This window comes from Camellia sinensis, chromosome 4, assembly GCF_055761805.1.
Source record: "Camellia sinensis isolate YWXY chromosome 4, ASM5576180v1, whole genome shotgun sequence".
Taxonomy (NCBI): Eukaryota; Viridiplantae; Streptophyta; class Magnoliopsida; order Ericales; family Theaceae; genus Camellia; species Camellia sinensis.
The window spans coordinates 187,876,300-187,899,570 of NC_138964.1; the positions used below are offsets into that span (position 1 = coordinate 187,876,300).

The following is a 23,271-nucleotide window of genomic DNA, read 5'->3' on the forward strand; positions in this document are numbered from 1 at the left end:
TTGCCACTGTTACCACCAAAATATTGCCATTATTGGAGAAGTTACCATTATCAGAGAAGTGTAGATAGTCAAATGTTTGCCACTGTTACCACCAGAATATTGTCGCCAAAAGGTTTTTAAGGTTTTAAGAGTGATTAGGTTTTGAATGTAGGATTTGGGAAGATGGATGCGTGATGATGGAGGTGGGTGCTCTCATAAACTCTAATTCATGATGTTGTGAATGCGTAAGTTTAATTGTGAGATGGGGTGTTTCAAAATTAATGATATCTTTTTTAATAATTTTATTTAAGATTATTATTTTAAAAATTAAATGGTCCAAAATAATTTATAAAATGCTAATAACAGCACTATTTTTAAAATTCTACTTATGGGTTATTGTTAGCTCTCAACTTATAATAAAGTTATGCAGAAAATAGATCCTAATGTTGTATTTGGATCAATAACCTGAGGAGAGATGTGCGGAGGTAAAGAAACGTGAATGAAATGAAAATATTTGGTGCGTTTGTTAAAGTTTTCTAAATATAATTTGAGAATATAAGTTATATTTTGAGTTTGTGAGTTTAAAAATTATAATTTGAGTGTAAAAAATTTGTTTTGTGAATGAGTTTTGAAAAGAGTTTTTAAATTGAGTGATATGACAATTTTTTATATAAAAATTTACAACTCATAACTAAATACACAACCCAAAATTCTATTCAAAACTCATAAAAAAAAAAAAATTAATTTTAAAAAAAAATTTATTTAAAATATAAAAATAACAAGTGCAAAAAAAAATAAAAAATAAAAAAATATGAACACTGTTCTAGTCAACAGGCCGAACGTCCGGGGGGACATCCGGGTACATGAATTATTGGTAGGATATAAACTAGTTAATTGTAGATAAAATGAATACTGATATTGTGCGCACGCGCACACATAGAGTAGCCAAAAAAATTTCGCACTCAATAAGTTTCTTCCGGATTGACATGAGATAATTTGAGACCTATGAAGCACATGTATAGGTATGAATACTGATATTAGTAGGATACGGGCATGTTGACGTGGTAAAATCCAAATAAAAGTAAGATACAAATACTGGTACGACTTAATACGTTTGTAAAAAAATATTCATTTTTAATTTGAAATAATACAAAAATTGATTTAATTGTTTAATTTGTTGAATCCAACATACAATTGACATTTACTATCAAAAGTACAGGTATAAAATAAACCAAAATTAAATATCATAATATTAACTAACTTTGAAACCATAACTTAACTTTAAAATCATACTAAGTACAAAACTAAAAATGAAAAAGAAATGTAGTAAAAGGAATTTTATCTTTATAGTATTAAAAATATATATATTATTTTGACTGGAGTACGGCACAGCTTGAATATATACTAAATATGTTTGGATACGCCAAAAATTAAGAAGGAAAAATTTAAATACGTGTTTTGTGTACCCGGTACGTATACAAAAATATCATACATAAGTAAGTACTTAGTACAAGTACAACATGTTTGTTGAATTATTCATGTTTCATAGTCTCAAGATAATTCTAAATGAGAATTTATATATATATATATATATATTTTGCAAAGTATATGTTATTTGAAATTTAATTTTTTTCATTATTGAGATATAAAAATATTTAAATTTAATTTTTTTATATTTGGGAAGTAAATTGATTTTTAAGGTATAATTTGGAGGATAAAATGAAATTCTACATAAATTTTGATGTCACATCAACACATTCTGTCCAATTGTAGATAAAATGTAACAACGGAAGCCAAATTAATCAAAATTTTAAAAATTTTGGTATAAAATTGATATTAATCAAAGTTTATAGATCAAATTGAAAAACGCAAAGTTTGGAAAGCAAAATAATATTTTCTTATTTTTTTTAAGATCCTTGATATTAAAATTTTATAAAATAAATAACATACAATATTTTCATAATAATTAAGGTCCCTCAATATTTCTACAATAAAAATTCGACTCAGAGAAATTTTGTTCTAACTCAAAGAAATTTCAATTTTTATAGAAAAATTTCTCTGGTTTCACAAAAAAAAAAAAAAAAAAAAAAAAAAAAAAAAAAATCGAAATTTCTCTGTGATCATATCAGAAAAAATAGAGCCAAAATTTCTTTGAGTCGAGTGAAATTTCCCTGAATCCGGCAAAATTTTTCTGAGTCAAATTTTCTGCAAAAATATTGAGGGACCTTAACTAAAAAAAAAATGAATTAATTACCTAAAAATCCTATTTACAAATGTTATGGTAACTTATGCCATATCTAAGATTTTTTTTGAACTAATAAATCTTATTTAGTAAAAGTGAGAATATTATCAGCTTTTTCTAATTTTTAAAACTAAGAACATTATCAATTTTGTATAGTAAATGTACCAAATAATTATTTCACTAATTGAAGAAAAAAAAAAAAAAACAGAGCATGAGATTAAATGTTTTTACTTTTCAACTTATTGATTCAATTCAACTATCCAATAAAACTGAAAACATTATCAATGTTTTCTGATTTTCAAAATGAGAACATTATTGATTTTTTTAATTTTTCTTCCAATTTTGCACATCAATGTTCCAACATCATGCTCCTTTATAGACACAATTTTTAATTTTACACAAAAATAATTTAATTTTTTTGCACATAATTTTTTTTTTTTAGTTTTTCAATTTGAAAATTGATATTTTACAATTTTGAAAATCAAAATAAATGTCAAATCATCATTTTTTAAAAGATTACTCCGATTATTAACTATTTAATGGGACTTAAATGTTCAAAAAACCTTAATTAGAACTTAATGGAATATAAGTTCACAAATTAAGACGTGTGTAAATGCTCCTAAAAAAAATCTTGGACCTCTCCTACTACAAAAAGTTAGAGAGAAATGTTTCAATAATTTTTCCTAAAAGATAAGCCTGAACTTTTTCTCTTTTTTCTTTTAAAAAAAAAAAAAAAAAAAACTGGAATAATCTTCAACTTTCAGAAACTTTGGTTGCCAAATAAACCCACAAAAACATTTGTTTGGAAAAGCTGGTCACGAACTGCCATTTCAAACAGTTCAAGAAATCAACAACTGCCATTTCAAACCAAAATGAACACTAATTTAAATCAGAATAGTGATATGATTTCAATTAAAGTTTATTACTATTAATTTAAATTCTATACCCAATCTAAAAAAGAAAAAGAAAAATTCTATACATTATTTACTAAATATATTTGGGGGGAGGGGGAGAAAGGGCCATTGCATGTACTTAAATTCTTACGTTAGTTTCTTTTTTATTATTATTATAAAATAAATAAATAAAATTTATTTGTAAAAAAATAAAAATAAAAGACATGTTTAGTACACATTTTCAAAATGCATAAACACAAAAAACAATGGGTGGCCGATAGTAGGTGGTGAGCAATAGTAGTGGGGAAGAAAGAGAATGAAAACTAATCTTCGAAACAAATGAAAACACATTTTTCTCGTTTCCTCAAATTTTGTAAATTTTGAAACATTGCCTTCTTTAAAGGTATTTTTGTTTCCAAATTTCAAGATTTTTTGAAAACTAAAATAGAAACCAGAAACATAATAACATTCCTAAACCTACAAGTGAAACAGAATAAAATATACATGAATTACCTGAACATTGAAGCCTCTGGTCTAAATCATGATACAATGAAAGAGGATAACCTCTCTTTCATGCCAATCTCTTTGAAGCTTAAGCTTACACTCATAACCTAAAGATAGAACTGAAAATATTTGGGCAGTATGTAGAGATACTTACTAGCCAGCAGTATAACTACAGCTCTGCACCCTTCAGCAGAAGGCCTCAACTACCGCTCCTCCGAGTTGAATCTGTTCCAAGCTTCCTGATGATGCATAAAAACAAAGATAATAAACACGAGTACGCAATGACCATCAAACAAATGTTTGTTGCTTCAGACCAAACATTTTGTTTTGAGCAAGAGATGAAAATGAATTCAAGGGCAATGCAACACAACACGATGCTAATCCTGCAATCTGTTTGGGAGTAAAATGAAGCCCGTGGAAAATATCAGCCGACATTCCTCTCCTTTTAGTAAACTAGAAAATCTATCCACCCAAAAAGTAAAGAGGGACAAAATTACTCCTAGCATTATATGGTCATAACCAAAGTAGGGATTGTCAAGATGATCAATAAGTGCAAATGTTGTAGAATTCCTTGCCAGGACTGTTTCAGTGTTAATTTTTTATCCTTTTAACTTTTTTTAATTTTCTGGTATTCAAATAGTAATAACAGAACAACGATAAATTCAAGTAAGGATCACTTTCACAGTTTAAATTTTGATGTCATAACTGGGTTTCATGTGCATAATGTTAAAATTTACCATCACCTACCACCAATTTACCATCACCTACCACCACCTACTCCTCACCTACTACACTCACCCTCTCCTATATAATGAGTCACTCACCATTTGTAATTAAACACATCAATACATCAATCAATATTACATCAATAATACAATTCTCTATTTCTCTTTATACATTCAATTTCAACATGGTATCAGAGCAAGGTTAACAAACCTAGTCATTCTGCTTCACCGGCGGGCGGCAGCCTCGCCTTGGCCGCCCGCCGGACCTCTACGCATACCTTCACTTCGCTGCCACACATTATTCTTCTTGATCTTGCCAAATGTATCTTAACCTGTGCGACCCTAGCTTCTAGACCCATCTCTACCAATCACTCCTGGCGCAGGGGTAGTGGAGCCATGGGCTGCAGCATTCATGGGAGTAATGTCCGGCTCCGTCCCTTGGTACACCATGATGGTTTTGCACTTACGGCGACGCCCAACACGATAGCCTGGGCGTTCCAAGACAACATAGAAATCCATTCCATAAATGCCAGTGGAAGGATCATACTTAATTCCGAGATCAATGTGCTCCTGAATACCAAAGCCAAAACAGCCAGTTTCACTGAAGTTCCTTCGCAGCAGCTCATATTCCTTCACCTTCAATCCACTCTCCAGAAGTTGCATTGCCTTCTCACCTCTGACTGTGACATAGCAAGCAATCTTCTCATTACGCCTGATCCCAAAAGGACCTTACAGTATATCTCGCTTTGGAGAAAACAGGGGATTGCCCACTAAGTTGCTCCAACACCTTAGCGGCTCTAGTGAGACGATCTCCACTTTCGCCAAAGGAGATGTTAAGGACGAGCTTCTGGACCTTGATCTCCCTCATCGGGTTAGCCTTCTTCCAACAAGTTGACGACACATTAGGTGTCTTCCACACCCATCTCTACACAGCCACCAGCCTATTGGTATGGCTCTCTCTGGACATACTTGTTTACAAGAAAAGCTTTGTCATTGGTGCTGTCCAAGGCATGATCACTGGGCTTGTCTGCATCACTCCTGTTCCCCACTCAATTTTCTTTTTCTTTTTTTATATTTATTTTAATCCATCTTTTTTGAACAGAAAACGAATCACAATTTCAACCCATCTTTCACTCAGCCTTGTTTCCCATCAAACGTGGCTACCCATCATTCTTTTGCACCCCACTTTACCTTTATTTATTTTATTTTATCTTTCTTTTTTGTTTATTCATTAAAAAAAAAAAAAAAAAAAAAAAAAAAAAAGGGGCTCTTTATCTCTCCCTCTCGGCAGAACTGCACATGGGCACACACTCAACTCTCCCACCACCTCCAATTCCACTCAATTTTCTTTCTTTTATTTTATTTTATTTCTTTATTTATTTTATTTAAAAAACCAAACAAAAAAAAAAAAAAACCATTGCAGGTTTTCTTTCTATTTTTTTTTTTTATTCTTATTATTATTATTATTATTATTATTATTAACCAAAAACAAAAACAAAAAACACCACACAAAAAAAAAAAAAAAAAAAAAAAAAAAAAAAAAAAAACACAAACACAAACACAAACAACAAATACCAAACCCCATTGCAACCAATTTCCAAATTTGCCCAACCAAACTCATTTTATTCCTGTCGGGGCTCACCCCGATCACCATTTTACACCAAAAAAAAAAAACAAAAAAAAAAAAAAAAAAAAAACAACAACAATACCACACCCACAGTGGGATTTTTTATTCTCTACTCTGCCGCCGGTCTCTTTTTCTTGCCTCCGTCCTGAACGGCCCTTGACGGTGTTGCCTCCGTGTTTTCCACGCCGCCAAGCACGTTCACTCCCCCATACTCCTCCACTGCAGCATATGGCGGACCTCCAAATCGGAACATCACGGTAGCCTTCCGCTTCAGCTCCTTGTTTTCTGCCTTTAGCACACTTATCTCTGCTCGCGCATCCTTATACATGCGTTGGAGCAGAGCCAGCTGGGAGTTTAACTGTTGCACCTCATTTGTCCTGCTCTGCAGCCGGTGCGACAAGTTTGTGACCGCAGTCATGGTTTCCACACATGACTTCAGAGTATACTGATTGGCCTCAATATCAGTTTGCACCGCCATTTTTTGCTCCACCGACCGCATCGGAAAGTTCAACGGAGCAAACACAGAGGTGTTTGGTTGAGGTTCACTGGCCACCGCATCAGTTCTCTCTCTTGTTGACTCGTTGAGGTCTGGAAAGAGAGTGAGCAGACTACGGGACGAAGAGGCCATTTTCTGGGCAACCGAGTATTACAGAGTGTTTCAAGATTTGCAGCTCTTAGAGACACTCTCTCAGCAAAAGGAACTATCTCTCTCAGCAACACGAAGAGTTTTTTCCGAGTTTTTTAGCGGGTTTTCTGCCTCAGCCTCAGCCTCCGCTTCGATTTATAAAGACCTTGACGAAGAGGCAGACACGCGTATCATGAGCCGCTCGGCGCTCGCCGACAACTTGGCACGCCTTTTGATGGCACGTCTTTTTATGGATTGGGCACGCCTTTTGATGGCACGCCTTTTTATGGATTGGACACGCCTTTTGATGGCACGCCTTTTGAAAGATTGGGCACACCTTTTGAGGGTGCGACTTTTTAAAGGGTCCGACAAGACTCTGTAAACTGTCCCGACATTGATTCCGGTTAGCTCCTTCATGGGTCCGACAAGACTCTGTAAACTGTCCCGACATTGATTCCGGTTAGCACCTTTATGGGTCCGACAAGACTCCGTCAACTGTCCCGACATTGATTCCGGTTAGTTTCTACAAGGGTCCAGCAAGACTCCGTAAACTGTCTTCTACAACGGTCCGACATGACCCCATAAACTGTCTTCTACATCGGTCTGACACCACCATACCGTGTCCTCTACAACGTTATGACACCCCCATACAGTGTCCTCTACAACGTTATGACACCCCCATACCGTGTCCTCTACAACGTTATGACACCACCATCCAGTGTCTTCACCAATGGTCTGACACGACCATACAGTGTCACCTATCCTCTTTTATTTTTATGTATTTTCTTGTTTTGTTACTCTCTCCAAACTCAAGTTGGTTAGTTTCTATCCTCCTTGAGTTTGCGGGGGGCTGTTAAAATTTACCATCACCTACCACCAATTTACCATCACCTACCACCACCTACTCCTCACCTACTCCTCACCTACTACACTCACCCTCTCCTATATAATGAGCCACTCACCATTTGTAATTAAACACATCAATACATCAATCAATATTACATCAATAATACAATTCTCTATTTCTCTTTATACATTCAATTTCAACACGTAAGGCATAACATCAAATAAATGATCATGGCACCACATTCCTTAATTATGGCCTCCACTTCCACAAGCAATAGAACATGCCATCTGAAGACTGGTGTGAAAATATGAACATTGCATATGAAACCAGCATTTAAACAGAAGCAATGAGTACATTTTTTAAGTACAAATATCGTTCAAGTAAAATGAGAAATTCAAATAATAGATGTAGAGTAAGAAAATAAAGGTATACCAAAATAACAAGGCAACAAGACCACATCAAGCTCAACACTAAAATTTTAAAAAACATTTTTGTATTGGTCAATTGGGAGCAAGAATCCATTTCATGGACATCCTAAATTAGGCTAGCAATTATGGAAGCCACGAAAGCAAATTATTAGTTACTGTCACTTTCAGCTTTCTGTAGCATAGAAAAATAATTAATTTCTTAGTTTTTAGAACATGTAGTCAGGAATCAAATTAATAGAAGAAAGGGAAGCCAGTACTTTTGCCGAATACCTTTAGAAGATCAAAAACCTTTTCGCATATGTACTTTTGCTGAATACTTGCACCCCTTTGTTGTAATTTGTCAGGGTGAACACATAGAGTGGCTTTCCGGTAAGCTTTCTTTACAGCCGCAGCAGTTATAACTTCAGTCAACGGAATTGGCCGCCAACCATTATCTGGCCCAAGGATCTGACATCATAGAAAATGTAATTCAGAGCGTAAGTTTATAGAGAATTATAGAAAAAGGGATCAATCAGCATAACCAAGTGAGGACTATGATCTATTTTCTGAGACCGGACAATTGTGATCATCTTATAGAACTACAAATATGAACAAGGAAGAAACATGAAAGATGGTGATTGTATCTAATGGCAGATAATTGAATGAGAATTATCACAGTTAATAATTGACATTGAATTCCAGGTCCCAGTTTTCGGACGAGGGGTATGCCATATGCAAAAGATACTCTGTGTCAGCAGCAAAATCTATATGGCCAGTAGTTCAATGCAGATGTGAAGTAGCACAAGAGTTTTTTTTTTTTTTTTTCCCCGGTGATTTCTCTATATTAATAACCTCAGTGGATTAAGTTTTCTTGATGTATGCATCTGAATATGTATTCAAGAGTGATATTTCTGCCAGGCAACCAGGAAAAAGCCTAGCAATCTAGAACAGGGAACTGCTATCAATGCAGAAAAGTGCAAATATTCAGAAGACTAGAACTAATCAATCAGTTGATTTAAATAGTCCCAGACTCATTTCAGCACATAGGCATGCTTTACCAATACCAATGTGAAATTCACATCTCATCACACTTTCAAACACACTAAACAACCAGAACCCCAGACAAGTTCACATTGTGACTTCATAAGAAACTACATCCAAAGCAATATTTTCATATTTTATGCAAGTATCATAGCTAAATGTTCAAGAAGGATTGAGGATATTTTTGCATACATATTGCAGTGTTGAAAGCAATGCACGCAGGTTCCCTTCTTTCCCACCAGACCATCTCTTCACTTCAGCATCGAGAGCTTCAGCAAATCTCTGCAAGCATATCTATTGATATGAGCCACAAAAAATGCAAAGCTAGTTAATGGTTCCAAAAGTCACACTGATGGAGAGATTTTTACATTTCTCTCTGCTTGCTCCTTTTGAGCAATAAGATCACGCATGTTCTTCTCTGCTAGAGCCTTAGCCTGAAAAAGTGACGGGAATTGTTTTGAGTTCATAATTTTGGATGTAGATGACATATCACAAAATTCATGAAAGGATGAAAAACAAAATGGAAAAAGAAGGCACATACTGCACGTTCAGCAGTTCTTTGATGCCTCTCTAACCTAGCTTTACACCTCCGAGCTGATTCACCTTCAACTCCCACAAATCTCTCAGAAGCTGCATACAGAAATAAATAAATAAATAAAAATACCTAGGCTATACATAAAGCAGAAAAATGTTGGAAGGTCGATGAAAAAGTAGATTTAATAAAAAAAAAAAACATAAATCCACATTGCAAAAGAATTATAGCACATGTTTCATTTATCACATACCACCATGAACTGAAGAATATGAATAAATGGACCCACTGGAAGACCGAATGCCCTGAAATTGCATGTCCTGCAAATCCTGCCAATTATATCATTAAGTTAAGAGACTGTGTTGGGCATGCACTTCATAAATTACATCAGTGAAGGGTATACTCACAGAGGATGAAGAGCTTTGTCTCATTCCATCATTTTTATAAGAAGCAAAGGACTTATCAGCAACTGATCTTTCATTAGCAGCCTTCTCAGCCATTGCTTTTTGGAAAGCACGATCTCGAGCCTCTGCAGTTGCTCTCTCTACTGCAGCACGCTCTGTCCTGACCCTGGCCTCCATAGATGCCTTCTCCCCTGTTGACCTCTCCCGAGCCTCTGCACATGCCTTCTCTAGTCTTTCTCGGGCTTCTGTCATCGCTCTTTGTCGAACTTCGGCAGTTGCCCTCTCCACAGCAGCCCTTACTGCCTTGTCATGGGCTTCAGCAAATGTCCTTTCACGAGCTTCAAGGGTTGCTCTATCAACAGCCATCCGGTCCTTTTCTCTTTCCCTTTCTCTTTCCCTCTCTTCCTCTATCTTTCTTAGGCGATCCTTTTCCAGCTCTCTTTCTCTTTTTATCCTTTCTTCTTTCTCTCTCTCCTCTGGTGTGAGAATATCATTACGATTCTTCTCTTTTCTTTTTGTGCTTTTGCTTGTGCTAGCCTTCTGACCTGTGCTCTTTGCATTTCTTTTTCCCTCCAACACAGTTGGCTGATCAGCTCCCATTTTCCTTCCATTTTCAATCAACTCTCCTACCACTTGTGATGACATGAATTTGTCTTTGCTATGTTCCTTGTTAAACGTCACTTGAACCTCCTTAACATTAGTCCCTCTCTCTCCTAATTCATGAGTGAGTCCATTTGGAGTCCCAGGATTAGAGGCTATTTTGAAAGCTTTCTTATTTCTGTCAATGTGTGTTTGTCCAATGCCAGCTTCAACTGATTCTGTCACAGTGTCATGCAGATGATGTGACTTCATGACATCTTTTGCATTGATTTGGTTCTTTTCATGTTGTGTGTAATCTAGAGTCATGCCAGATGAGTTGAATTTTTCTTCAAACAGCACATTCACTACTTCAACTGCTTCCAACCGAGTATTCACACTATCTATGGGTTCAGTCTTCATGGTTCTATCCTCTTCAAATGAAAGGTTCCCTTTGGTCATTTCTACATTTCCACTGTTTTTATCCTGTTCACAGGCTGCTTGACCAGGTTGTAGATTCTCATGGTCATCCAGCTTACATGCCCCATCATCAGATGTCTTGAGATTTTCCCCCTCTGTGTCCACACAAGTTCCTTGATCAGAATTAAGCTTCCTTTCATTTTCACCCCTCTCATTTTGCTCATGATCTTTGCTCCATACCTTCAGTTCTTCCCAATAACCTACATCTTCAATCCTCTTCTCAGTTTTTTCACACACATTAACGTCTTCATATCTTTTCTCAATTTCTTTCTGCTTGAAAGCCTCTTCTGATCTCTTCTCACTTTCTTCTCTTTCATGAGCTTCTTGCAATCGTTTCTTATTTTCATCTTGCTCCCTAGCCTCTTTAAGTCTCTTCTCATTTCCTTCCCTTTCACAAGCCTCATTTAGTCTCTCCACGTTTTCCTCTCTTTCATGAGCCTCTTTTTGCTTCTTGGCATTTTCTTCCAGCTCAAAAGCACCTTTCAATTTCCTATCAACCTCTTCCCGCCTATGATCCTCTCTTAGCCTCTTCTCATTTTCCTCTCTTTCAAGGTCAAGTTCTAGCCTTTTCTCATTCCTTTGCCACTCAAGAGCCATTTTCAGTCTCTTCTCATCCCCTTCCAGCATAAGAGCCAATATTTTCTCGTTCTCTTCCAGCTCAAGAGCCTCTTTAAGTCTCTTCTTCTCATCTTCTTCATGAGCCTTTTTAACTCTCTTCTCATTCTCTTCTCTTTCACAAGCCTCTTTTTGTCTCTTTTCTTTCTCTTCTTTTTCAAAAGCCTCCCTTTGCTGCTGCTCCTTTTCTTCCTGCTCTAAAGCTTCCTCTAGTCTTTTCTCAATTTCTGCTAGTTCAAAAGCCTCTTCAAGTCTTTTTTCATATTTTTCCATCTCAAGAGTTTGTTTAAGTCTCCTTTCATTTTCGTACCTTTCATGAGCATCTTTGTGTCTTTTGTCATCTTCTATTCTTTCGTTAGCCTCTTTTAGTTTCTTTTCAACTTTCATTTGATTCTCTTTCTGTTGAACTTCTATCAGGGTGTCACATTCTTCACTTTTACCAGCTTCAGTTAGTATCTTCTCAATGTTTCCATGCTGTTGGACCATTCTTGGCTTCTTCCCAGTTTCTTCCTGTTTACAAACCTCTTGGTTCACTTTTACTTTCTTCCCATGCTCCTCTTGCCTGCTTGACTCTTTAGTTGCTTTTGATCTCCCCTCGTTTCCATCCCGTTCACAAGTCTCCCTACTGGCTTTTATTTTCCTATCGTCTTCTTGTTGATGAAATGCTGGAATTGCTTTTTTCTCCTGACCACACTCATGGGACTGTGTACTTTGCACTAAAACACTTTCATCCTTTGCTTGCTCATAGATCTTTCGGGATTTATCAATTTCAACTAGTTCAAAAAATTCTGCAGCTTCTCTCCATGCAACAGTTCCTTCGGTTTTATAAAACTCTTGAGATGACCTGTCCTCCTTCCCATTCTTTTTATCTGCAGATATTTTGGCCACATTTATATGTTTTCCCCCTTCAATTGAATCTGAAACTACCTGTGTTATCTTCATTACTTTCTTCCTTTCCTCCCCAACAAAAGTTTTCATTCCACTACAATCTCTTTGACAAGTTCCGTGCACTCTCTCATCTTTAAAACTGTTGAATCCATCAAATGTCTTGCTTGCTTTTCCCTCCTTATCTTTCGTTTCATTTTTCAAACCAAACTTTGTACGGCTTTGAAGACCATCCTTCTTTCTCTCCATTAATTCTTTTGCACTTTTTAGCTTTGCTTGAGCTTTTTCCATTACATCTTTCATAGCTGCAGCAGAGACTGCAGCAGATGAACTTGGATCTACCTCCACGTCAAAGAAAGATGGTGAGCTGTCACCTGTCGTCTCTCCAAAAGCAAAACTTTTAGAAGCTTTGAGCTTGGATTTATGTCTACCGGAATCTACACCGTTCACAGCCAAAACATGAGGTGGCTTTGAAGGTGGTGGTAACTGAGAGGGCTGCGTTCTTAGGCTGATATCAGATACAGTTACAAATGTCTCATTCATATGAGAAGCACTTTTGCCAAATCCCACAGGTTTGAGATCAGTCCCCAAAGTCTCTATGCCAAAACTTCTATTTGACGGATGTGACATAGTTTTCCGGAATTGTTTTCTTTCCCTTAGGCCCCCACTAAAATCCATTTTTGGATTGATATCATCAGCTACCTGCAAAGGTGTATTCCTATCCTTTATCTTTTCTGAAGAAGGTGACTCATTGACTATGGAAGTAAATCCGGGAACAGCATGTAATTGAGTTACGTGTGCCATCCCACTTGACCCATCTTCCTTGCTTCTTTGACTAGCCTTATCATATGATATACTGATCTGCTTAATGCCATCACATGACTGGTGAGATTCTCCATTTGGCAAGTTATCTGAAGAAGCAGAAGGGTCTGACTCATCTGAAAGAGACTCACTCTGAGCTGGAGTCCTATAATCAGGAAACAGAAAAAACACATCGCAGTTTCAAATTTCTACAATTGCTATAACAAATATGGCCAATAACAGCAAATTGCAACAGAAGCATCATTGTCATATTCATGAGTTTCTTATTTATGTGACCATAAGAAATATCAAAGACAAGATAGTAACTACCGCGAATGAACATGGTTGAATCAAAACACTTACCACCAATCTCTTTTTCTCTTTTTTTAGGAGATAAGTTGATACCACCAATCACATATTACAAATAAAACCTTTACTTGAAATATGAAAGACAATTCAATTGGAGTACTTTCCACCCTCTTTAATAAATTTCACATATTTTTCTTCCGTTCTATTATCCTTGAAAAGACCTATAAGGGTTATAATACATTATTTACTCTTTTTTGATAAATATCATTCACTACAATTCCCCTCTAATACAATGGGGACTGGATAAATTTTCATTAACTTGAATATGTAATTCTTTATTTTTGTGCTTCACATTGAAGTCACTTCCATTTTCTTGACATATTTGATGGAAAAATACAATTCACGATGGACTCTTCGTTAGGCTAGAAAGGCCTCTTTGGCATATTATTTAAGCCCCCAGACATTTGTTCCAAGTTCTTCCTCCAACCAACAGAAAATAATGCAAAGAAGGGTGGATTCCAAGGTCACGTGGACAGAAAAATGCTGCACCTCTCAATCATCATCACCAATCCAAGCCCAATTGACCCAATTTGATGCCATATAGACAAAAAGAACTTTGGTGAATGATAGTTCCAGTGATTACATTGATCACTATTTTCTTATAGAGATTGCATTACTAAGCATCATTGCTAAGCTGAAAAATATATTAAATCAACCTCAAGATTATAATTGAACCCCAAACAAATGTTATCTCCCAAAAAGCTTTATTACTGTAAACCTCCTAATAAATTAACATAAATGGATGTACACCTTAATGAAGTCCTCTTTTATTTTTTATGGAAAAGTAAGTGAACCACTTTTTCCTAGCTCAGACAAAGAGATAAACTCAAATCTGCAATGCAGCCTCAAACAGAATTGACTGGACGAGCAAGCATTGTGCATTGCTTGAAACAAAGAGAAAATTCTAGATGTTACCCACAAATGCATGTTAAATCAATTTCAAAAAATTTGCAATTTGCATTATAAAATATCTGAATTGAGTAGGCAAGTCCAGATGTTAGTTTTAATAAATAAAAGATCAAGTTAACTAAGGCTTAATTCACATGTTGCCATTACTCACTTATACCACATTAAGAGCCTCAAATCTAACTATAATGCTCCTATGTTATGTCTCAACATGAATTATATCATCTTCAACACTTTCTTACGGTGTCAAAGTGGCACATACCTTCTTTTCACCTCTATGTCTTCAATCCTCCAACTTTATTAGATTTAACACATTACACATTGAAGGTTCAAGAGTTATTCCAAGTAAGAAACACACCCTCAAGTTCATTTTGTAATTGTCGTTTTGTACAAATGTATAATTTATCAATATAACTAAATTGAAAAATCATGCTTTTCTCGGTGTTATAACTTCTACCTGAAAATCAGATTGAAATTTGAAATCTGGTTTAAATTCTTGACCTTCTTTCCTCAATCGGTTGACATTCCTTATGTAAAAAAGATTTTTTTGCCAGAGCCAGTCAACATGTTTTATTCTTAGTCATTTGCCACTTGAAACAATCAAAAAAGTGACTCTTTGTTAAACAGCACACTCAAAATTCAAACTTAGAAACATCTTTAGAAGTTCACAAATTTCTAAATGTAACACTCTCCTCCAACTAAAAAGCAAGCAAACAATAGATAACTTTCCCCATATCAAACAATATAAAATTTTCCCCACGTTGTTGACATAGAAATATGTTTCAAGCATTGTTAGACAAGGATTACCTAATGCGGCAAAACCATAAAATTATAGATGCAGGGATTTCACACTAATATACTGATTATTAAAACGTGTAAATAGAACATGCGTCCAGTCTACCTGAAAATCAGATTGAAATTTGAAATCTGGTTTAAATTCTTGACCTTCTTCCTCAATTGGTTGACATTCCTTATGTAAAAAAGATTTTTTTGCCAGAGCCAGTCAACATGTTTTATTCTTAGTCATTTGCCACTTGAAACAATCAAAAAAGTGACTCTTTGTTAAATCAAAATTCAAACTTAGAAACATCTTTAGAAGTTCACAAATTTCTAAATGTAGCACTCTCCTCCAACTAAAAAGCAAGCAAACAATAGAAAACTTTCCCCATATCAAACAATATAAAATTTTCCCCACATTGTTGACATAGAAATAAGTTTCAGGCATTGTTAGACAAGGATTACCTAATGTGGCAAAACCATAAAATTATAGATGCAGGGATATCACACTAATATACTGATTATTATAACATGTAAATAGAACATGCATCCAGAAAAATAGATCAGGCATCTTGTGTAAACAGGTGTTGCCCCACTCATAAAATTAAAAAAGTATCTCTGTCATATGCATTGAATGCACACTTTTTCTTTTCTAATAAAAATTTATCTCTACCAAATACAAAAATTTAACCTTGAGTAAAATACTATCAAAACCCACTTCGATAACAAAATTCTCTCCCATCTGTCTCTCCCACTCCCTCTTTAGGACTTTTTCCAAATAAAGAGTATATTCTAATCCATGTATTTGTCTCCATTGTGTATTACCTGGCTTTCTCTCCATCTCCAAACTAAGTCATCGGTAATCGAACATTTCTTGTACTCTTTGGGCAAAGTAATTTGTAGTATTAATTGGTCAAAAATAATAGCGTCTGCATCAAGTATGTTTATTAATTTTTAATCTTCTTCGATTTTTTATGACTATATTTTTACAATACATGCGATATAAATTGCCTGTTCAAATTATGAATTTAATTTTTGTAAATGAAAAGGTTATATGAATTTAATTATGGTGCTATAATATAAATGTTTTTTATTCATATAATCATATTTGTTATTGTTTGAATTTTTTGAGTGAAAATTTGGCAAATCACTAAAAAATTATGTGCTTAATTTTCCGGGAAAATATCTAATTGCTTCATGAAATCTAAAAATTTAATTTATTTATCAAAACAAAAAAAAGAAATCCAAAAATTTAATTAAATACTTTAAATTTGTTTGATACTTTTAGTTTGGCCAGTCTACATAAAAGTTCTAGTTCTGCCCGAGTGTGCCATGTACAATGTTTTAAAAAATGGACAAAACTGTTACATAATGCCATTCCATGACAATTTGGGAACATACCAATTCCGATACAATGCACTTTAGTTGGAAGAATAAATCACAAGCATTTGCTTCTGCCGTAGCCGTTACCACATGTGTAATGGCAGTAATAGGCCGTTATGTTGCCGATTTGGCCGTTAAAGCCTTTTCGAAAGTCTACTTCATACCAAAATAATTTTCTTCACTATTTTTCCATTTTCTTCGACTAAAATCTCTCTCTTAAACTCCACAACAATAAAAACCCCTAGATTTACCACTTTCAAGCATAAATCTTTGTAGAAATTTAATGTATAAAGAGAAATAGAGAATTGTATTATTGATTGATTGTTTTTTTGAATGTTACAATGATTCCTATATATAGAAGAGTTAGGTGGTAGTAGGTGGTAGATGGAGTAGGTAAAGTGGAGGTGGTAGGTGGAGTAGGTGAAGTGGAGGTGGTAGTGGTGTAGTGGGTTAGGTTTAGTGGAGTAGGTGAGGTGGTAGTGGTGTAGTGGGTTAGGTTTAGTGGGTGAAGTAGGTAGGTTTTAACAGCCCCCCGCAAACTCAAGGGGGATAGGAACTAACCAGCTTGAGTTTGGAGAGAGTAACAAAACAAGAAAATACACGAATACATAAAAGAAAAGAGGATAGGAGACACTGTATGGTCGTGTCAGACCGATGGTGAAGACACTGTATGGTGGTGTCATAACGTTGTAGAGGACACTGGATGGTTGTGTCAGACCGATGTAGAAGACAGTTTATGGGGTCATGTCGAACCGTTGTAGCAGACAATGTTGTGACAGTTGTTGTGACAGTTTACGGAGTCTTGCTGGACCCTTGTAGAAACTAACCGAAATCAATGTCGGGACAGTTTACAGAGTCTTGTCGGACCCATGAAGGAGCTAACCGGAATCAATGTCGGGACAGTTTACAGAGTCTTGTCGGACCCTTGTAGAAACTAACCGGAATCAATGTCGGGACAGTTTACAGAGTCTTGTCGGACCCATGAAGGAGCTAACCGGAATCAATGTCGGGACAGTTTACAGAGTCTTGTCGGACCCATGAAGGAGCTAACCGGAATCAATGTCGGGACAGTTTACAGAGTCTTGTCGGACCCTTAAAAAGTCGCACCCTCAAAAGGTGTGCCCAATTTTTCAAAAAGCGTGCCATCAAAAGGCGTGCCCAATCCATAAAAAGGCGTGCCATCAAAAGGCGAGCCCAAGTCATAAAAAGATGTGCCGGACATGTTGGCGAGGCACGTGAGCGCCTTGGCTTGCGCGCCCGTGTTGTCGTCTGTCGGCAAATGGCGCGCGATGCGCGGATCGGCCCTGGCTATTTAAACCAAGGGTGAGGCGGAGGCTGTGCATACCAGTCTGAAACCGCTGAAACCAACCCGTCTCTGAAAAACTCTGCCTCTTCGGAGAGAGAAACTTTGGAACACTTTGTAACCCAGAAAATGGCTTCGTCTTCCCGCGGTCTGCTCACCCTCTTTCCCGACCTCAACGAGTCAACAAGAGAGATAACTGGTGCGGTGGCACTGGAACCTCAACCAAGCGCCCCGGAGTTTGCTCCGTTGAACTTTCCGATGCGGTCGGTGGAGCAAAGAATGGCAGTGCAGTCGGATGTGGAAGCCAATCAGTATACATTGAAGTCATGTGTGGAAACCATGACTGCGGTTACAAACTTGTCGAACCGGCTGCAGAGTAGGGCAAATGAGGTGCAGCAGTTAAACTCCCAGCTGGCTCTGCTCCAACGCATGTATAAGGATGCGCGAGCAGAGATAAGTGTGCTAAAGACAGAAAACAAGGAGCTGAAGCGGAAGGCCACCGTGATGTTCCGATTTGGAGGTCCACCATATGCTGTAGTAGAGGAGCAGGGAGGAGTGAACGTGCTCGGCAGCGTGGGAAACACGGAGGCAGCACCATCAAGGGCCGCCCAGGACGGAGGTAAGAAGAAAAGACCGGCGGCATAGGTGAAGAAGTGAGGGCGGTGGGTGGCCGGCTGCAGAAAAGAAAACAAATCTGTGGGTGTTGTTTGTGGTTTTTTTTTTTTTTTTTTTTGTGTAAAATTGTGATCGGGGTTGATCCCTGAAATGAATAAAGCAAGTGTGTTTGGCAAACTCGAATGGTAGGTGTGGTAATGCAGAAAAATCAACTGGAATGAATTTTTTTTTTTTTTTTTTGTGAAAATAATAATAATAATAATAATAATAATAATAATAATAATAATAATAATAATAATATTGGTATCATGGAGTGGGCGGTGGTACAAAAATATTGTGTAGAAAAAGAGGAAAGATGAGAGAGAGAGAGAGAGAGAGAGATTGGTGGCCATAGTTCTGATTGAAGTCAGCTAGTCCAAGATAATCATCAAACTGCCACTGTGGAATACTTCCAGCTGTGGATCCTCCAGCCAATGGCAACTTACTTGGTTGAAAATCCCCAACCCCAGCAACTTGGACAGGTGATACTTTGTTATACTGACCAGTCAACAGCATTGGGGTACCCTTTCTAGACACAGAACGAGATTCTGTTTCTGAGATTTTCTCACTAGATTGTGCCTTCCCTGAGGAAGCAGACACACCAGGTTCAGTGGGTTCAAGCCCTACTTTCACTCCTGTAAGTAGAAATCTCTGATGACCAGACACAAAGGTATTTGCTGTGTGTATGGCAACATCACATTTCCGACACAGTAAAGCTCTATCCTCGAGACAAAAGAAATAGCCAACTGTCTCCTGACAGATGTCACATTTGGGCATGGGAGAGGAAGAAGCAGAGAGAGAAACCCTGGTTCAGATGAGATCTATCAATAGTGGTGAGAGAGAGGTATGTGTTGGAGGTTTCAAAGAAGGCGAAGAGCACCAAGAGCTTAACCTATAGCTCTGATACCATGTAGAAATTTAATGTATAAAGAGAAATAGAGAATTGTATTATTGATTGTTGTATGTTATAATGATTCCTATATATAGAAGAGTAGGTGGTAGTAGGTGGTAGATGGAGTAGGTAAAGTGGAGGTGGTAGGTGGAGTAGGTGAAGTGGAGGTGGTAGTGGTGTAGTGGGTTAGGTTTAGTGGAGTAGGTGAGGTGGTAGTGGTGTAGTGGGTTAGGTTTAGTGGGTGAAGTAGGTAGGTTTTAACAATCTTGTTACAATCAAAACCCTTAGGTCTACTACTTTCAAGCACAAGTCTACAAGATAGGTGTTTTAGGCCTCTTAATCTTCAACCAAGGTTCTGACACTCTGTAGAATCATTAAAATAAAGAGAAAATACATCCAACAAATAGACAAATCTCCATAAGTAGCCTTTGGGTTCTCTGTAATCTATAAGTTTGCAACACGACATGATAAGTCTGTAACCAACTGCCACGGCCAGCCCCTTTCCCATCCTTCCTCACCAACCCCCACCCATTCCCCCACCACCACGACAGCACCAAGCCACATGTCCCCCGCGACACCTGAACAAGCCCTTGTTCTTAGCAATCAAGCCATGTGTCCCCAGGATATACCAAGCCTCGAGGGGCCTGTGGGTCCTACCAAAGCAATAACCAAGGTAGTGGGAAGCCAAGATAGGTGTTTATGCTTTGTCCTCAAAATGGAACACTACCTTAATGGAACAAAATTTAACCCTAACTTCAAAATTAATATTCTCAAACTATAGTTTCCCAAGGAGTATCATCATATCACAAAACCCCCTATCCACACTGCCCTCTTGCCGAATCCCAATCCCAAAACTAACCAAAACAAGAAGCAAACCCCCATTGTTTTTTCACTAATCCATAGCATTTCTTCCCCTAACTTGTTCTGATATCCAAATCTTTAAAAGCCCAAATTGAGTACTCTCGCGATTTCACTTACAAAAACATTTACCCAAAATTGCACAAACCTGTATATTTTGTTCTACAACAAACCATGTTCAACAGAGTGACCATTGAATACCCAAAATTAAGAAAATGTGAATAGCCAAACAACAACAGATTAACATTATTTGTACAATTACAGCATAATCGACCAAATAAATTAAGGCAAAAGCTTTAAAAAAAAAAAAAAAGCATACCAAGCTTCGTCAGACGAATCACATGTAGTTTTCGATAGTTCAAACAGTTGTTCGAAGGAGGCAGCGAAGTCTACACCATTGAGACCGCCGAATACTTGAGAGTAGTCGAAAATGGAGCTGCGTACATCGAAGGAAAAGTCGGCATCGTTAACAGGAGGGAGATCGAGAATCGGAATAGAGGAAGCAGGAGAGGCGTGAAAATTGCTGAAAATCTCAGTGTAGTCGGAGACTCGAGGACAGAGAGTGGGAACTCCTCCCAACTTTGGAGGACCTCCAAAGACGTCGTCGTACATGGTCTTAGGTCTGACGCCATTGCCATTGCCATTGTATGATTTCTTCGAAACAGAGTGAGGGAGATTTTCCATTTCTTCTAGGGTTTTCTTCACCCTAATTCTCCCCCCTCTCTCTCTCTCCCCGTGTGCTTTCACTTTCTGTATCTCTTTCTCTGTTGTGTGCAGAGACTCTGAGGAGAACGACGAGAGAGAGGGGCCAAATTGGGAGTGAAAGGGAGAGGAATATTTTTATTAATTACACCAAGACCCCTTAATTGGTGAATACTATCACTTTATCATATCGGTAATGCTACGTAACTCAAATTTTGTGGTTCAAAAATGGTTCAAATTGTCAAAACAACGTCGTTTTGAGTACAGAACAACATAAAAATGGCCAAAACGACGTCGTTTTAGCCATTTGAGCCACTTTTAAGCCACAAAATTTGAGCTACGAGACATTTTCCTTATCCATATTGACCCCTCAATTACACAGTCCTTCTAAAAAATGGTTTAAAGCACTCTTATTTGAGCAAGGATCCTCTAGAGTGATTTTTTTCTAAAATTTCCTAAAGTGTTCCATTGTGTGGTTGAGATTTATTGGCAAGTCACATCAATTTTTCTGATGTGACTTGCCAGTGAATCTCAACCACACAATGGAACACTCTAGGAAACTTTAGGAAAATTTCACTCTAGAGGATCCTTGGTGCTCTTATTTGGCGCAGCTGAAGCCTTCGAATATGAAAAAAACCAACTTATTTGTTTGTTTGTTTATTTAGGTCATATAATTTTATTATTTTTTGGGTATGTTTTTTAAGAAAAAATTAATAAATTAGTTTCTTTTTTTTTTACTTTTTAAAACAAGTCTTATTGTAATCTAAAAGTTGATAAGTAGGAAATAGAAATTAAAATCATCTATTTTTCAATTTTTAGATAATCAACTTATTTAAGTTGAAGCTGCACCAAGTAAGATGGCACAAACTCTTAAATTAAAGGAAAATACTATAAATCTCAATTTTTTTATCAAATGGGTGTGAGACCCACACAAATCACATGGTAAAACATTTGATAAAAAATTTAATAGATTATTTAAGATTCCTAACATAATTCTAAATTAAAATAAATTATTATCAACTTATTTAAACTGCAACAAGACTATTTTTATAATTGAAGAGACAAAAAAAAATACGAGCTCATGATAAATAAGTTGATATTTGTGAGTTGGGGTCTTGTTGTAATTCAATTTTTTGTTTTTTTGTTTTTTTGTTTTTTTGTGGTCACCCAAACAGGACTTTTCCTTGGATTTTGTATTTATGATGTGCCTCGTACATTGAAACATTTGTTGTGTTTGCTTTGCTGGACTGCATCTTTTCTTTACTTTTAAATTGTTTATTTATCAAGTATAATTAAAAATTAATATTACAACTTTTTTTTAAGTGATTCCAATTTTTAGCACTATAAATAAATTTCAAAATTTTACTTTACGAATTAATGTGACACCTTTATTATAATATGTGTTTTTCTTGTCACATTATAATTAATAAATTATATTAATATTTTAGAAATAATTAAATAATCCATTCTTTTATTTGGCATGTGAAACCATTAATATTATGTACAAATAACAAATTACAATAAAATCATTAGTCAAGTATAAAATATTTCATATTTATAGATGTGATTCTTTGTTATGTGTACTTAAAATTGAGGGCACACATAATTAAAATATAGATGTGTGCATTACGCAATCACTTGATCATTTTTAAAATTTATAGGAAGCAATTTTGTATAATTTACAAATAATTTATACTAACATTTAAAAAGGATTTTTTTGAAGGAAAAAATATAAATCAATACTTATGACCAAAAATAATTACAACACGTAGGGCTATAATTCTGTGTAAAAAAAAAAAAAAACACACAATAAAAATTGCAGCGTAAAAAAAAATCTTATCCTTTTGTAAATATTTATCTCACTTCTTATTGAACGATAATTTTCACTTTTTTGAAATCGTAAGGGCTGATCACCCAATGACCATAGATCAAACCTAGGGTTCGTGGTGAGGGAAGAAATTGAATTAAAAATTTTTTTCTTTTCTTTTTTCTGTGAATTTGAATTTTGATAACTCACACAAAGTCGTTGATAGCTTATTTCTCTGCATTTTTTTGTGTTTTATTTATGTGTGATTAATATTTTTATATTTATTTAATAATTAGTTTTGTAGCAAAATTTTACTAAAGTGGAGTGGCAAAATAATATAAAGATTGAGATGTTTCCAGCCGATGAGTAGACTGACTGCTTTTGCTGTGGATGGTTCAAGAAATATCATTGATATAATAATGTGTTTGGGTAATCTG

The 23,271-nt window shown here is 36.1% G+C and overlaps 1 protein-coding gene across 1 annotated transcript; it reads right to left on the reverse strand.

The window, feature by feature from the left end:
- Positions 1 to 3,443: 3,443 nt before the first annotated feature.
- Positions 3,444 to 21,413, reverse strand: LOC114263315 (uncharacterized). The gene is made up of 8 exons (XM_028203816.2): positions 20,645 to 21,413; positions 9,830 to 13,349; positions 9,676 to 9,751; positions 9,432 to 9,520; positions 9,259 to 9,324; positions 9,083 to 9,172; positions 8,141 to 8,317; positions 3,444 to 3,857 (listed from the first exon to the last, which is right to left on the reverse strand). Exons 1-8 carry the CDS (start codon positions 21,007 to 21,009, stop codon positions 3,822 to 3,824), a joined length of 4,419 nt encoding a protein of 1,472 aa, XP_028059617.2. The 5' UTR covers positions 21,010 to 21,413; the 3' UTR covers positions 3,444 to 3,821.
- Between the last annotated feature and the right edge of the window lie 1,858 nt (positions 21,414 to 23,271).

Excerpts from the sequence above, each read along its gene's own strand:
- LOC114263315 (XM_028203816.2), bottom strand. The coding sequence starts at position 21,009 with ATGGAAAATCTCCCTCACTCTGTTTCGAAGAAATCATACAATGGCAAT. Across the intron at positions 13,350-20,644 it reads GATTCGTCTGACGAAGCTTG|GACTCCAGCTCAGAGTGAGT; the intron begins GTATGCTTTTTT and ends TCCTGATTATAG. Across the intron at positions 9,325-9,431 it reads AAAGAACTGCTGAACGTGCA|GCTAAGGCTCTAGCAGAGAA; the intron begins GTATGTGCCTTC and ends TCACTTTTTCAG.